Below are 16763 nucleotides of genomic sequence, written 5' to 3'. Positions count from 1 at the left end.
CAGCCTGGCCTGGGATGTCTCCAGGGATGGTTCAGCCACCACCTCTCTGGCCAACCTGGGCCAGGCTCTCACCGCCCTCAGGGCCAACAATTTATTTTTTATATTTAGTCTAAATCTCCTCTGGTGCTAGAGGGGACTCGGGCACCAAGATCCCACCCCAAATAAATCCACAGCCTCGAAAGCTCTTGGCAGCTTGGGGAGGAACAGCCAAACCCCAGGTCCCGGAGCCACGGCCTACGCTGGGCCTCGGCCACTGAACCGAGACCCGGCTGGTTTTGTTTCAGGCAGCCGGAGCCCGTCAAGGGGAAGAAAAGGCTCCTTGTCTCGGGGTCGCGGCTCTAATCCTGTTCTGCGTCTGCGGGAGAACAGAGGGCGTCCGAGCGAGGACAGCGCCGCTGCCGCTGCCAATTCCCGGCCCTGCGCGCCGCGCGCTGCGCCAGCCCTCGCCCGGCCACAAAAGGCCGCGTCCCCTCCCAGCAAACTAGCCAAGCATTTAAATTTAATAGCTGTGGGCAACCTCGCCGTTTCAAAGTGATTAGGCGTTTAATTAGAGCCCGTGCCTCGCTTTGCTGGCCGGGAGGCAAATTCCTCCGCGGGGCCCGTGAAATCTGCGCCGGTGACTGGCACGGCACACGGCAGATGCTCTTTGCCACCCTCCCCGCGCTCCCCGTGTCAGACGAGGCGCCGACGGGCAGCCCGGCCCCTCAAGTGACCCTGTTCGTCCCCTCCATCCCCACGCACCCGCGCCTGCAAACCGCGCTCCTCCCTCCCGCGGTGCTCCGGCAAAGCCAGAGCAGGAGGAGAGCCCGCGGGCTGGGGACGCGCCACCCAACCGAGGCACGCCGAGGGACGCTGACCCCAGAGCAAGGTGGGGAGCGGAGGTTGTGTCTTCATTGAGGAAATGGGAGGTGAGTGGGTCCAAAGTGGGGGGAGAGCAAGGAGGGGAATTACGGGCGTCAGGCTGATACCCCAGAGCACAGGGACAGGGGGACAACGCCCCCCCCTCCTCGCTCTCTTAACATGTGTATTATGAACAGGAGCATCCTTAGACCTGCTTAAATCCGTGTGACCCAATTCTGCCCTGAATCCCGATAAGTCCCTACAGCCCATGCGGGTGAGCAGCTGCAGCCGAGCGAGCCGGGGTGAGGGTGACAGGGTGACACCCGTCCCCACGGCTCCTCCTCGGGTGTCCCCATGCGGCCCTTAAACCAGGGGGTGACACCCAGCAGTGACCACCCAACTCTGATCACCGAGTCCACCTGTTCCCCCAGCCCCGGCACTGCCCCATGTCCTGAGAACCTCATGTCCGTCTGTCCAACCCCTCCAGGGATGGTGACTCCAGCACTGCCCTGGGCAGCCTGTTCCAATGCCCCACAGCCCTTTGGGGAAGAAATTGTTCCAAGATCCAACCTCAACCTCCCCTGGCGCAACTTGAGGCCGTTTCCTCTCATGCCAAAGGTGAAGGACCGAGCAGCCCCAGGTGCCACCTTGTCCGCCTGGGAGGCTCCAGGACAGAACTGGGATGGATGGGCTGTGCTGGGGTGGTTGGAATGGATGGGATGTGCTGGGATGGTCGGGATGTGCTAGGATTGTTGGGATGTACTGGAATGGCTGGGATGTGCTGGGATGGATGGGATGGTTGGGATGTACTGGAATGGTTGGGATGTGCTGGGATGGATGGGATGGTTGGGATGTACCGGAATGGTTGGGATGTGCTGGGATGGATGGGATGGTTGGGATGTGCTGGGATGTACTGGGATGTGCTGGGATGGATGGGATGGTTGGGATGTGCTGGGATGTACTGGGATGTGCTGGGATGGATGGGATGGTTGGGATGTGCTGGGATGTACTGGGATGTGCTGGGATGGATGGGATGGTTGGGATGTGCTGGGATGGATGGGATGGTTGGGATGTACCGGAATGGTTGGGATGTGCTGGGATGGATGGGATGGTTGGGATGTGCCGGGATGTGCTGGGATGGATGGGATGGATGGGATGTGCTGGGATGGTTGGGGTGGTTGAGACAGTTGGGATGTGCCAGGATGGGTGGGATGTACCAGAATGGACGGGCTGTGCTGTAGTGGCAGCGCCATGGATGGTTTCAACTGGAATGAGGTTTCTGTCTGGTCAAGAGACTGGTGTTACACCAGCTGCTCCTTCCTGCAGAGGAGATTTTCTTCTCTCCCGCAGACAACGTCTGGCTGAACCCGCAGGACCCTCAGGAGGGATCCCGGCGAGGAGCAGACGGTTTCCAGACCCACCTTTCAGCTGCACATTCACCGGCTGGATCCCCCATCCCGCCCCGTGTCCCCCCCATCCCCACACTGCCCCTTCCCTCCTCTTCCTCACCACGTTGCTCACCCACAACCCCACGACATTCCCACTCCCCTCCAACACCCCATAACCACAACAGCTTTTACTGCCGTGTCCGTGCTCCCCCGGTGCTTTACCCACAGTTTTACCTGTCGTGCAGCTCCGTGCTGGAAGGGGAACGGCTAAAACCAAAGCCCCGACGGTGCCATCGGCCGCTTGCTCTGCTTCGCGTGAGCCCCCAGAATCATCTGCCGGCTCCCACTGCCGCCCCCCATGTTTTAATTGCAACAAGTGAGCTGAGAATTAATTATTCAGCAGCTTGTGGAAAGCATCGGGAAGGTCTAAACCACACTGAGCTGTGGGTTCAGCTCCTGCCTGCCCCAGGGAGATCACTGGCCATGTCCCTTACGCATGGCACGCTGAATATTGTAATTAATACTGATTAATTGCTTTGTTTCCTCTCTCCCAAGGAGCCATGAGTTTTGGCTCGTGGGTGAATCCATGTCTGGAAGAAATCGGTTCCTGTGGGAAGCGAGATGGAGCCGCGGCCGGTGGGGAAAGTGGTGGGAACACCGGGGTTCCCTGGGGACAGACCCCTATCCATGCTGTGTCCCCGGGGTGGGCTGACAGCAATTGGGGGGGGCAGATTCTGATTTACACCCGTCAGCGTCACCAGAGCTGCCAGCACAAAAACGAGGAGCTGGGGGGTGACAACGCCAGGGGATTTCGGCTGCATGGTGGGGACAGGGGTGGGGACAGGGATGCAGCCCAGGCACCCATCCCAGGGTGTCCCATCTGCACCTGAGCGTGTCCAGGGTGGCATCACCCTGCAGGGTCCCCAAACCGGTGGGACACACACCCCTGGCTTGGCAAACCCAGGGAGGGGGGTCCAGGCACCTGCCACCCCCCCGGGTGACACTCACATGGGACCCTGGGAGCGGGGACCGAACCTGCTGTGTGTGTGTCGGGAGATCGCAGGCACCGGCAAGAGCCTTAACTTTAAAAAAAAAAAGTTTTATTTCAAGATCTTCCTTTTTTTTTTTTTTTGTCGGTTTTAACTTGTATTTCAAAAAAAGTGGGGTAAAAGTACAAAAAAAGTCAGTTGCGGAACAGCAAAGGTTTAGAAATCACAGCGCTGAACTACCCCAAGCGACAGACACGGAGCACGAACCGAACACCCCCACGACACGACGCGGCCAGAGGCCATTTCCAGCCTTTGGCGTTGCATGATTATTAATTATTTCTTTTTTTCCATTTTCCTCTGTACAAAACACACCAAAGCATGCAAAAAAAAAAAAAAAAAGAGCTACGGGACGGGGAGGAGATGGGAGATTTGTACAGCTGGGTTGGGAGGGGTGACCCCCTCCCCCCTTTTATTCCCCCGCTTTGTCCCCACCCCAGCTCACGTCAGGTTGTTCTGCAGACAGTTCTGCTCCCCCCCGTCCTGCTCCCCTTTGTCGTGCTTGGGCGACGTGGCGCTGTGGATGCTGAAGGGCTCCTCGTCCTTCAGGCAGGATTTCAGGGAGTCCTGCAGCTTGTGGGGAGCGCTGGGGTCGTCCTGCTGGGAGAGACGGGGGGGTCAGGAGGTGACCGTGCCAACGGGGACACGGTGCGATGGCGGGGGTGACACGCAGCAGGGAGAGGGTGATGGCACTGGTGTCCCCGCTCTCACCCCAGCACCGTGACGTGGGCTCTGCCTCCGCTCGGGCAGCAGATAAAGCTTCCCAAAGGCACGGGGGGAGTGTGGGGCTCGCATGGGGGGGACACGGTGGGTGACAGGGTCTGACCTGCCTGCGGTGACTCGCTGGTGTCCCCCTGTCCGTGGGCTCCCCACCTTGGGGTGCCTCCAGCACCCAAAGCCGCTCACTGACAGCACCCAAGAGCCGCGCTGGGTGCGGGCGCCATCCCACCCGTCACCTCTCCATCCGTCCGCACTGTCCCCCCGCCACCCAATTCCTCATCTCATCGTCCCCGCGCCAATTAGCAACTCCCTGAGCTTGGCAGGAGGCCCAAGGGGGTGGATTTATTGCGGTTCATTAGCGTACAGCCGGCCCCGCCGTGCCGGATCCGCCGGTGGCAAAGCTGGGGGTGCCTCTTCCCGACGTCCCCCCGCGGCTGCCGGGAGCGTCTTCCCCCCGAGTTTGTCCCAGTCCATGGGGAGAGCAGCCGCCCGGCACCGGCGCCAAGCTCCGGCTGCGGTGGGTAACGTCTGTGCCCAGACAGTCCTGGTGTCACCGTCGGTGCTGGTGGGGCAAGATGAGCCCTGGTGTGGGGGGCTGCGAGGGTGGGATGGTGGTGAGCAACCCGCCAGCATCATCGCGGTGCCACAACGGTGCTCCCGGTGCCACGTAGCGGGCGGTGGGTGGATGGATGGATGGATGGATGGATGGATGGATGGATGGATGGATGGGGACACCCAAGTGCCATCTCATATGGGGATGGGAAACCTCCATCTTCAGGGCAGTGACCCCAGGAGCAATTCCCAGCTGGCCGGGGCTCACACCATCGACTCCGTGGCAAACCCCGCGGGACAGGCAGCACTGCCGGGGCACCGAGCTGCATCGCCGCGTGTCCCCAAAAACCCGTTTCACAGGGATGTCGACCCCTCTGTCCCCTCCGCGTCCTCGTTGTGCTGCGTCCCGGGCACCGTGTGCCGCTGCGGGACCGAGCCCTGGACGGGGGACGGGTCAGGACCCAGCGAGACGCCGGGGAGCGGCACCGAATCCATCCCAAGGTTCCTCCTCTCGGCAGTGGGGAGCGAGTGGCTCCAGGAGCCTCCTGCCACGCTGGCCGGGCAGAGCGGCAGCAGCTACGGCTGCTAAAGGCGGTCGAAAAGACGGGGAAAAACCAGTGGTGGGGTAAGGCAAAGGCTAGAGGGACCTACGCTCCTCCTCCGGCTCGGCAAAGCCCTTGGCTTCTCTCTGCGTCAATTCGAAAGACAAGAAAGTTGGATGGGCAGCACCGGGGGGACACAGGTGGCCACATCCTGACCACGCCAGCAGCATCGCGGAGCGTTTCATCCTCCGGCATCACCGGCCATTGTCCGCCGGTCCTGCCCCGGCGATGCCACAGCCGGGGAGCATCATCTGCCGGAGCCCCATGGCACCGGCTGTTCCCTCCCTGGCACCGCCGGCACGGCCGCCCTGCCGCCCGCACACAGAGCCAAAGCCACCGGGTGACTCTGGACGGTGGTTCCTCAGGGTCAGGAGGGGACAGGGCAGGGGGACAGTGGGGTGGCACCAACCCCCTGCCTGGTAGTCGGGGAAGGACGTGGCACAGCAGGATACAGCACAGCAGCACCCAACAGAGCGGTGGCCACGGTGGGACAGGGACAGGAGAGCGCGCGGGGACCCGGTGGCTGACACCGTCACCCAGGTGATGCCGGGACCACGGGTGGCGGGGACAGACGCGACGTTACAGGGCAGAGGGACAAGGCAAGAGGGACGGCAAGCGGGAGGAGGGGACGATGCCCCGGAGCCGCCTTACGTTTGGGTGCGAGCCCTCGGCGATGGTGGAGAGGGAGAAGTTGTCGTTGTGCAGCTCGGATGGGGTGCGGTATCTGCAGGGGGGGAGAGCAGAGTGCGGCGGTGAGACCGGGGACGCCGCCCAGCACCCCCGCGTCCCCGGGTGCATTTTGGGGTGAACCCAGTGTTGGGGGGCTCCAGCCTTCCAGTGCTGGAGGTCTGAGGGCTAAATGTCCTCAGGGATGGAGATATAGGGCTAAAAACACCCAAATCTGGGGCTTTGGGGCTAAATGCCCCCAGCTCTGGCGATCTGGGGACTAAATGTCCCCGGGGATGGAGGTTTGGGGCTAAATGCCCCAGATCTAGGGATGGGGGCTAAATGCCCCAGATTGGGGGATTTAGGGGCTAAATATCCCCAGCTCTGTGTGTTCGTGGCTAAATATCCCCAGGGATGGAGATTTGGGGCTAAATGCCTGAGATCTGAGGGTTTTGTGGGGCTAACTGCCCCTAGATCTAGGGTTTGGGGGATACATATCCTCAGCTCTAGGGATAGGCCCCCAAGGATGGAGGTTTGGGGGCTAAATGTTCCAGATCTGGGGATTTAGGGGCTAAATGTCCCTGCGCTGAGGGTTTGGGGCAAAACATCCCCAGGGATGGAGGTTTGGGGCTAAATACCCTAGATCTGGGGGCTTGGGGGGCTTAATGCCCCCAGACCCGGGGTTTTGGGACTAAATAACCCCAGCTCTGGGGTTTGGGGGGTGAATGTTGCCAGGGATGGAGATTTTGGGGGCTAAATGTCCCTGCTATGGCATTTTAGGAGACTAAATGCCCCAGATCTGGAGGTTTGGGGCTAAATGCCCCCAGATCTGGGCTTTGGGGTCTAAGTGTCCCCAGGGATGGAGATTTTGGGGGCTAAACGCCGCAGTTCTGGTCCGTGCAGGCAGGGGATTGGCGCGGGCAGCCCGGGGCAGGCAGGAGCTGCAGGGCCAGACCCATGGGCTGGCACGGAGCTTCGCTGCTAATTACATTTGGCACTTCCAAAGACTAATTAACAGCTCATTCGGGACCCAGGCTGGGAGGGCTTTCTCCTCCCCGGCTCCAGGGAGATGGGCAGCGATTGCTGGGGCAGGGGGTGACCCCAACCTTCCCCTGTCACCCCCTCATGCCTGTCCCTGGGTGGGGACAATCTCTGGTGGCCCCCGGGCAGTGTGGCGAGCCCAGCCGGTGGCCCCAGCTCCCAGTGCAGCAGATTAACTGGTGCCAGTCAGGAGCAGCTTTAAAGGATTAACGGTGGAGCGGGAGCCACAAGCCACGTCCCCATCTCCGGGAGCTTTCCCACCCTCCGTCACCTTGTCCCCGTCACACCAGGGGTCTCGATGACACCGCGCAGGGACAGGAACCGCATCCAGCCCAGCGTCACCACCAGGAGCTGGGGCCACCCGAACCGCTGTGGCTACGGGGGTGGTTGGGGATGGTTTTAAGGGTGCCAGCCCTGTCCCGGTGCCACTCACTTGGTCTTGCGCAGTTTGCTGTTCTCCGTCTTGAGCAGGTAGAGCTTCTTGGCGAAGAAGACGGTGAGCATGAAGAGCAGGAGCACCACGAGGGCGGCCGAGCCCACGGCCACGCACAGCACCTGGAAGTCGGTGACAATGGCCTCGCAGCGCGTCCCCTTGTGCCACGTGTAGTCCTGCGTGTTGCACCTGCAAGAGGAGGCTGTTTAACGACCCCCCACGCCAAAAACGCGGCCCCATCCCACAGAGCATCCCCAGAGGACGTCAGCATCTGTAGTCGGGGAGATTATGGGGAGATGAGATTAATGGGTGACCCCCCAAACACTGGGGCCAAGTGAGATGGGTGACGGTGGGTGACTCCGGGAGTGGGGTTGGGGTCCCCCCAGGTGATGCTCGTCCCCACACCCGTGGCTCCCAGCCCCACTCAGCGCCAGGGAGTGGGGTGACTGGTTTAGGGGGGGGACGCCCTGTCACACCACACACCGGTGTGCCTGTGCCGGCGGGCTCAGCGCCAGGCGCGCGGTGCTGTACGGCACAGCCGGTGCCGGCCCTCCCCAGGCACAATCTGCCGGGGCTGATTAGCGCAGTGGCCCCGGAGCTTCAGCTACGCGGCCCTGACCTAATTCCTGCCCAGCCACCGCTCAGGGGGCAGGGAAAGCCCCTCTGTGTCCCGGTGGGATGGGGCTGCGGGGGAAACGGGACCTGGACGGGGGCCACGGGGGCTGGAGAGACTGGGAATGGGGTGCAGGGGAATAGGGGGACTGGGAATGGGGTGTATGGGAATGGAGAGATGGGCAACAGGGTGCGCAAGGATGGAGAGCCCAGGGATGGGGTGTATGGGGATGAAGAGCCCAGAGATGGAGTGCACAGGGATGGAGAGGCCAGAGAAGGGGTACGCATAGATTAAGAGTCCAGAAATGGGGTGCAGAGGGATGGAGGGTCTGGGGGTAAGGTACCCAGGGGATGGGGAGTCCAAAAATGGAGTGCACAGGGATGGAGAGCCTGGGGATGAGGTTCAGGGGATGGAGCACAGAGATGGGGTGCATGGGGATGAAGAGGCCAGAGATGGGGTTCACAGGAATGGAAAGCCCAGGGATGGGGTGCAGGGGGATGAAGAGCCCAGAAATGGGGTGCAGAGGGACGGGAAGTCTGGGGATAGGGTGCACGGGGAGTGAAAAGCCCAGAGATGGGGTGCAGGGAGGCGAAGAGTCCAAAGATGGGTGCAGGGGATGGAGAACCTAGGGATGGAGTACAGGAGGATGGACAACCCAGAGATGGGGTTCAGGGGATGGAGAGCCCAAAGATGGGATACACAAGGTTGGAGAACCCAGGGATGGGGTACCTGAGGATGAAGAACCCAAGGATGGGCTACATGAGGATGGAGAGCCCAGGGACGGGGTACACGAGGATGAAGAACCCACGGGTGGGGTACCTGAGGATGGAGAACCCTGGGACAGGGTACACGAGGATGGAGAGCCCAGGAACAGGGTACATGAGGATGGAGAGCCCTCTCCTGCGCCCCCCACGTCCCGCCAGGCCCGGGGTCCCCGTCCCTTACCGGCAGAAGGCCCCGTGGCTCTCCACCAGGTAGCACTGGCCGCCGTTGTGGCAGTAGCTGGGGACGAGGTCGCAGAGGGAGCGGCAGGAGCTGTTGTGCCGCACGTACCCGCTCCGGCACTCGCTGCCGTTCTCGGGCTGGCCCCGCTCCCCTGGTCGCGGCCGCGCCGTGGGGCTGCCCCCCATGACGCCGGGGGGCTGCGGCGGGGCCATGTCGCGGCGGCCGGTGGGGCGGGGGTCCCGTGGTGGCGGCCGGGCGCCGGGCACGACCGCGGTGGGTGGCCGGTAGCCGTTCTCGTCCTCCAGCCCCCCATCTTCCTCCTCCTCCTCTTCCTCCTCATCCTCCTCCAGCTCGTCTTCCTCGTCTCCATCGGCATAGAAGGAGGTGGTGGGGTAGAAATCGGCTTCGTCGAAGGGCGTGAAGTCGTCGTAGAGCTCGTGGAGGGCCCACGGCGTGGCCGCCTCCTCCGGCTCCCGCCGGCGCGCCGAGCCGGCTGCCCCCCGGCCGCCCCCGGGGAACCCCCCGAGCCCCTCGCCCCCCTCGAACAGGTCATAGTAGTCGACGTCGATGATTTCTGAGCCCGTCCGGTCGGCGGGCGGCTCGGCCGGGCCCGTGGCGGCCGTGATGGGCTCCTCCAGCCAGGTCAGATCCGTGCGGCCACGAGCCCCTTGTGCCGGGGCCGGGCTGGACGGGGCCCCCCAGAGCTCGGGGGGACGCCCCGAGTCCCCGGGCATGGAGCTGGGGTCAGCCAGCACGGGGGTCTGCGGGGCCGAGCCCCCGGCCGCCAGCAGCAGGTCGGATTCGGCCGAGTCGGTGGCGAGCCGCCGGACGGGGGGGCTCGGCGGGGCGGCCGTGAGCCCCCCGAAACCCCCCGGGCTGGGCAGGGAGGCCGGTGTGGGCCGCTCGCCGCTGCCCGGCTCCTCGGGGCTGCCCAGCGCCACCGCCACCGTCCCCCCGTCACCGGGCCAGGTCACCGCCGCGCCGCTGTCCTCCGCAGAGCCGGACTTGGGGGGCACGGCGCTGGCGTCGCCCTCCCCGGCGCACCCCGCGCACCCCTCGGGCACGGCCGGGTCCGTGGTGGTGGCCGTGCCCGCCCCGGGGGGCTCTAGCTGGGGTCCGGCTGGGGGGTGGCCTCTCGCCGTGGCCCCCCCGGTGCCGTTGTTGGGCCCCCCCAGGGGGTCTCTGCTCGCCGGGTCCCATCGCGGGGGGCTGCTCTCCAGGGAGCCCTCCCAGGCTCTGCCCTCGGCCTCGCTGGCGTTTTGGGGGGGCCACTCAGATGCTGGAGGGGAACAAGGAGAGAAAGGTGTGTCAGAGGTGACCCCCCTGCACCCCGGGGAGGCCACGGAGGCCTGGGGGGGGTCACAGTGGGTCCCCAGCAGCTCGACCTTGTACCCACCAGCACCATGAGAAGCCGTTTTGGGGTGGGGGGGCTGCACCCCACGTCTGTTACAGCCTCTCCCAGGGATCGAAGGGGGAAACCCCGCAGTTCCCCCGGCTCCGTGGGTCCCCCCACACCAGCAACTGCTCCCGTTATCACCCCAAAACGCTGCAACCCCCCCGTGGTGACACAGCCCCCCAAGCCAAGATGGCTTTCCCACCCCTTGCAAGGGGGATCCAGCCCCTGCAAAGGGATCCAGCGCCCCCCCTCCCACAATGAGATCCAGTCCCCCTGCCAGGGGATCCAGCCCCCCTCTAGTACCTGCAGATGTACCCCAAACTCAAGGGGATCCAGCCCCCTGCAAGGGACCTGCCCCCGCCCCGAGAAGATCCAGCTCCTTGCCATGGAATCTACCCCCGCCACGATCCAGCTCCTCTGCAAGGGGATCCAGCCCCCTGCAATGGAATCCAGCCCCCTACAAGGGGATCCAGCCCCCTGCAATGGGATCCAGCCCCCTGCAATGGAATCCAGCCCCCTACAAGGGGATCCAGCCCCCTGCAATGGGATCCAGCCCCCTGCAATGGAATCCAGCCCCCTACAAGGGGATCCAGCCCTCTCCAGCTCCTGCATATGCACCCCCCCGTACCCACAAGAGGATCCAGCCCCTGCAACGGGATCCGGCCCCTCCTCAGCCTCCTGACAGTGCCCCCCGTGCATAAAGGGGATCCAGCCCCTGCAACGCGATCCGGCCCCGTCAAGGGGATCCAGCCCCTTTACAAGGTGATCCGGCCCCCTCTCAACGGGATCCAGCCCCAGCGAAGGGGATCCAGCTCCCTTAGCGGGGGATCCCGCCCTCCTCAAGCTCCTGCAGATGCACCCCCCACACATAATGGGATCCGGCCCCCGGCAAGGGGATCCACCCCCCTGCAACAGGATCAACCCACCCCCCCCGCGCCTCAAAGAGCTCCGGGTCCTTGTAACGGGATCCAGCCCCCGCCCAGGGGGATCCAGCCCCGCAAGGGGATCCAGCCCCCTCCCAACGGGATCCAGCCCAGGCAAGGACCCAGACCCCTCCCAAGGGGATCCAGCCGCAGCAAGGGGATGCAGCTCCTCTGCCAAGGGGATCCAGCCCGCGCAAGGATCCGGCCCCCTCCCAAGGGGATCCGGCCCCTCGCAAGGGATCCCCGGGCTCCTGCAGAGGAATGCAGCCCCTGCCCGGGACCGGCTCCCCCCGGCGGCCCGGCCTCCGCGCCCCCCGCCCTCCTACAGGTGCCCGCGGCAGGATCGGCCCCCCCGCCCCCCCGCCGCAGGATCGGGCCCCATCCCGGGCTGCGGCCCCCCCAGGGTCCCCCCCGTACCGAGAGCTCCGAGCGGCAGCAGCAGCGCCAGGGCCAGGGCGGCGCGGGGCCGGGCAGCCGCGGGGGCCATGGCGACATGGAGGGACCCGCAGGGACCGGGGCACCCGCAGGGACCGGGGCACCCGCGGCTCCGCCAGCGGGGCCGGCACCGGCAGCGGCTCCGCCCGCGCCCCCGCCGCCTCCCGCCGCTCCGCTCCGCGCCGGGGGGGCCGGGCCGGGCCGGGCTGGGCCGGGCTGGGGGCGGCGGCTGCACCGGCTCCGCCCGCGGGAACCGGGACCCCGCGGGAGCCGCGGCCGGGACCGCGGGACGCGGCGGCGGGACCGCGCCCAGCCCGGTGTCACCGGGGACCCCGACACGGACTGCGGCGGGGAGGCAGCACGGCATCCCCCGGCATCGGCACCCCGCGCGGAGCCCCGAACCGCTCCGGCACGGGGGCATCGCTGCAGCGGGACCCCCGGCATGGGACCCCTCCCTGACCCCCCGAACCGCTCCTTGCACCACGACCCCCAGCACCAGGACCCCTCCCTGACCCCCCAAACTGCTCCTTGCACCAGGACCCCCAGCACCAGGACCCCTCCCTGACCCCCCGAACCGCTCCTTGCACCAGGACCCCCAGCACCAGGACCCCTCCCTGACCCCCCAAACTGCTCCAGCATGGCAGGCATCGCTGCAGCGGGACCCCTCCCTGACCCCCCAAACTGCTCCGGCATGGGGGCATCGCTGCAGCGGGACCCTCCAGCACCAGGACCCCTCCCTGACCCCCCAAACTGCTCCTTGCACCAGGACCCCCAGCATGGGACCCCTCCCTGACCCCCCAAACTGCTCCTTGCACCAGGACCCACCAGCACCAGGACCCCTCCCTGACCCCCCCAAACTGCTCCTGCATGGGGGGCATCACTGCAGAGGGACCCCCCCCTGCAGCCCCCTTCCCAAAACTGCCCCTGCATGGAGGAGCATCTCTGCACCGAGACTCCCAGCAGCAGGGTCCCTCCCTGACTCCCCCAAATTGTTCCTGCATGGGGAGCATCCCCGCACCAGGACCACCCAGCACCAACTGCTCCTGCATGGGGGGCATCCCTGCACCAGGACCCCCCCAGCATCGAGATTCTTCCCTGACCTCCCCAAACTGCTCCGTGCAGAAGGATTCCCCTGAACACCCCCCCCCAGCACCAGGATTCTTCATGGAACTCCCCGCCCAATGTGCTGCTTCAGGGGGGGTGGACAACCCTGCACCAGGACCCCCCAGCACTGGCATCCCTTCTTGACCTCCCCAAAACTGCCCCGGCATGGGGGGGTCATCCCTGCGCCAGCATCCCCAGCATCCCCAGCTGGCCCTGGGTTTCCTCATTTGCCCCTCCAAAAACTGCTCCCCCTGCACCCCCACAAGCACCAGGACCTCTCACTGACCCCCCCAAACTGTTCCTGGATGGGGGGGGCATTCCTGCACCAGGATTCCTTGTTGACCTCCCCAAATACTGCTCCTTCATGGGGGGCGCATCTTTGCACCAGCATCAGGACACCCCCCCGCCCCGCAACCTCATCAGTACTGGGACCTCTCGCTGAGCCCCCCAAACTGCTCCTGCATGGGGAGCACCCCTGCACTAGGACACCCCCAGCCCCCCAGCACTGACTCCCCCCAAACTGCTCCCCCTGCACTTCCCCCAGGTGCTTTTGCATGGGGGGGACATCCCTGCATCAGCACCAGGACCCCCCCAGCATCCTCAATCAGTGCAGGGGGATCCCCAGCCCTGCAGCCAGTGGGGTGAGGGCAGAGCCCCAAACCCCGGGGTGAAGCCATCGCTGGGGGGTTACGGGGGGGCTGTGACATGAGGCAGGGGCTGCAGCCGCTCAGACCCCCCCGGGGGGACCCAGAGCAGGGACCCCACGGCCACAGCGCTACTTCCCAGCGCCAAACTGGTCCAGGTGCCACCACGGCCTCTGTCACCCGTGACCTGGGCCCTGACAGGCTGGGGTGCAGGTGTGGGGGTGCTGGTGGGGGGGTGCGGGCAGGGGCTGCCGGGGGCAGCACCCAAATCCTGCAGGCGCCACCACCCCCCCGGGGGACACGCAGCCCATCGCTCTCTGAGCCCCACCTGTGCAGGTGACATCACGGCTGCACTGGGGACAACCACACCTGTGGGGACAACCACACGTGTGGGGGCACCCCGAACTGCAGCGGGGGGCTCAGCCCGGGCCCGTGGGGCTGCGCCTTCACTGTCCCCTGTCCCCCCTGGCCGGCCGAGGCTGCCCAAGGTGACGGGGACACTGCGCAGGGACCGGCCATGGCTGCTCCTGCATCCCGCACCGGGAAGGATGCTCAGGGACGTGGCGGACAGCGGGTGCTCCTGAAGGAGCCCGCTTTGGTGCCCCCAACCCACAGCAGCTCAGCCATAACGCCCCCATCCCCTGTGCATCCCGTGTCACCCCATCCCGTGCAGGGGGGCAGCCATGGGGTGCTGGGCCGGGGGGACGATGGGGCCGGGGGTCCCCTCTCCCCCCAGCAGCCGTGCCTGGCCGGGCTCCCCGTGCCGGGAACAAGCCGCGCTTGTCCCTGCTCAAAGCGGGATTGAAGGGGCTGCACCTGCTTAATATTCCCGGCGCTTTCGCCCCTGGCTGCGTTTCCAAGGGGACCGGCTGAGGGGCCGCAGGGACGGACGGGGGGACACGGCTGGGACAGCTGGGAAAGGAGTGGGAAGGGGCACCGGGGTCCCACACGCTGCCCAGGGCTGGGGGTCCCTCCAAGGCACCCCCATCACCGAGAGGGTGAGGGACAGCAGGAGGGACCCTGGGGACAGGGAGATGGTGCCCAGGCGGTGACACCCACCCTGCACCCACCACCCGTCCCCAGCGCGGGACAGGGCGCTGGGACACAGCAGCGATGGCTCAAGGTCCTTGTGATCGAAGTGTTGGTGCTCGTCAAGCCCAGGGGAGCTGCCAGCACCCACAGCCGCTCCTGGCCCCACTCGTGGGGCTGGCGGGGACCCCTGGGGTCACCTGGGCCACCCCCTGCCCGAGCAGGGTCACCTGGAGCAGGTCGCCCAAGGCAACACCTGGGACGTCTCCACTGCTGGAGGCTCCACCAGCCCTTGGGCTGTCCTGGAGCTCCAGCTCCTCTCGGACGGGGTTGGTGGCTCTGGCCCAGGTCACCTCGCAGCCCAGGAGCATCGTCCCCGTCCCGGTCCTGCCGCCGAGGGGACACCCTCCTGGGCTGTGGTCAACCGGGGTCCCCTCGGGGTATTGACGCCCCGAAAGCTCCAGCTGTAGCCGTCACCCACCCAGGGTGCTGAGCACCGCAGGGAGGGGGGACCCCAGGATCCACGGGGGACACGCAGGGGACAAAGCCTTAACGCATCAAATTCCGACACCGGGCTTAAATTTAGGAGCAGCCCAAGGCAGGTGTCGGAGCCGTCTCGCGGCGGCTGTCACCACCTTCCCTACAAACCTCGGGTTTGTCTTCGTCAGAGGCAGCAGCAGAGGGTTGGACGAGGGGTGGCAGGACAGACAGACGGATGGTGACAGCTCGCCAGGCTCGCAGGAGAAGTCCAGCGGCAGAACCGGCTGCTGCTGCCAGGAGCACATTTTCCTGGGGGAGTTACTCAAGGTATTTAAAGTTAATTAAAAGACTGAAATGCAGCCACGCCGGCGACTCGTTCAGGGCATCTCCGGAGGAAATCCGCGTGAGCTCTGTCCATCCGTCCGTCCCACGGAGCTGGGGAGGGATCTCACCCCAAGCCCCTTCTCTGCCCGGTCCAGCGCTGGTCTCGGAGCTCGCTCGTGGGTCTGGCCCTGCCTTGGGGTTCCCGAAAACCCACGGGAGGGGCTTTGCTGCCCCCCAGCCCTGCCCTGCACCGTGGGGAGCCCTCGGCTCAGCCCCACACCCCAGCAGCCCCACAGCAGCACCTGCCTCATCGCACGATGTCCCCACGGACGAGGACCCACGCGGGGGACGCCGGTGGGGACAGGGCCAGCACTTCTCCACCAGCTCGTGTTTCCCCCACCACCTGGGCTGCCTGGCATCCTCCCTCCTTGGCCGAGTACCACAGATGCTCAAACCACTAATTTTCCAATTTTTTCAATTAACAAGGTGCAAAGAAATCACAACTTCAGAAAACGCTGAATTGCAGATGGGGTTGAGGTGGGTGTTTTGTGCCCAGCTCAGGCCTCGGACACGCGAGCTCTTCCCTTTCTCAAAGCATCCCCGACAGCAAGTCTGAGCCCAGGGTGAAGCTCAGCTCAGCCAGGCGGGGTTTTAGCGGGACGGCTCTGCCCTCGATTGGGGCTGGCACCGTGCGGGACACGGCTCGCAGCTGACGAGCCCCGATGTGACACCGAGAGCCGCAGGGAGCTGCCGCCCGCTCCAGCTGCGAGACTTGAAAATCGACCGTCAGCCTCCTCCATCCTCACCCCGCCCCGCTCCCCCCAGCCTCCGTCCCCCACAAAAACCCCAAAGCACCTCCGGGGGGAACAAATTCACCCACCGAACCGCTCCTGACACAGAGCTGAGGTGAAAATTGCCGTAACTCCAAGTCCGCAAAGCAGGAGCGAGGTTGAGGAGGAGGATGGCGGCAGCATCGGGTGGACACAGACCCGCAAGCTCCGCCTGCTCCACGGTGCGGAGCCCCCCAGAGCCTCCCCGACCTCTGGCCAGAGGGGTAAACAAGTCAATAAATTCCAAAACCAGGGCCCTGCTGTGTTTGGTCCATCTTCTGGTGTCGTGGAGGCAGAGTGGCAGCCGGGGAGGAGGCAGAGCCCCCGGCTCCTGCTCTCCCGCAACCTGCTTTGGAGCCACGTTCCTCTGCGGCTGCAGAAGGAAAAGGTGGGAGAGATTGAATAGTCACACACCACAGCTCTGAGCTGCAAAAAATGAGAAAAAACCTGAGTAAAACGGGCCTGCAACGGAGCTGCATCTTGAGGAGCGAGCATCGCGTCCCAAGGAGCGAGCATCGCGTCCCACGGACCCGGCGCAGCACCCGCCAGTTGTGCTCAACACCCTTTGTGTTTGTGAACGTTCGCAAAGTCTGCACGAAGTGACAAATAAAAGTGTCACGGGCTGGGATGAGGCAGCTGCAAGCGATAGCACCTTCCCCACCTTGCCTTCCTCGCTTCAGAAACTGGTTAAATCCTCGCGATTTGGCAAAGAGCGCACTAAGTGCACTTCAGAAACGCTTTTTAGCGTTGAG

At 65.0% G+C, this 16763-nt stretch overlaps 1 protein-coding gene across 2 annotated transcripts; it reads right to left on the bottom strand.

Annotated features, from left to right (window-relative positions):
- Positions 1-3715: 3715 nt before the first annotated feature.
- CSPG5 (chondroitin sulfate proteoglycan 5) lies at positions 3716-11652 on the bottom strand. 2 transcript variants are annotated; one of them, XM_065629510.1, is made up of 5 exons: positions 11583-11652; positions 8847-10125; positions 7289-7477; positions 5800-5872; positions 3716-3871 (listed from the first exon to the last, which is right to left on the bottom strand). In XM_065629510.1, the coding sequence occupies exons 1-5, from the start codon at positions 11650-11652 to the stop codon at positions 3716-3718; spliced, it is 1767 nt and encodes a 588-aa protein (XP_065485582.1). The 2 variants fall into 2 exon arrangements, with proteins under 2 accessions (XP_065485582.1, XP_065485583.1); XM_065629511.1 differs by lacking the exon at positions 3716-3871 and adding an exon at positions 5172-5234.
- Positions 11653-16763: the final 5111 nt, after the last annotated feature.

This window comes from Caloenas nicobarica, chromosome 2 (assembly GCF_036013445.1).
Source record: "Caloenas nicobarica isolate bCalNic1 chromosome 2, bCalNic1.hap1, whole genome shotgun sequence".
NCBI classification, from domain to species: Eukaryota; Metazoa; Chordata; class Aves; order Columbiformes; family Columbidae; genus Caloenas; species Caloenas nicobarica.
The sequence above is the reverse complement of the archived record's forward strand: the minus strand, read 5'-3'. Positions and strand labels throughout refer to the sequence as shown.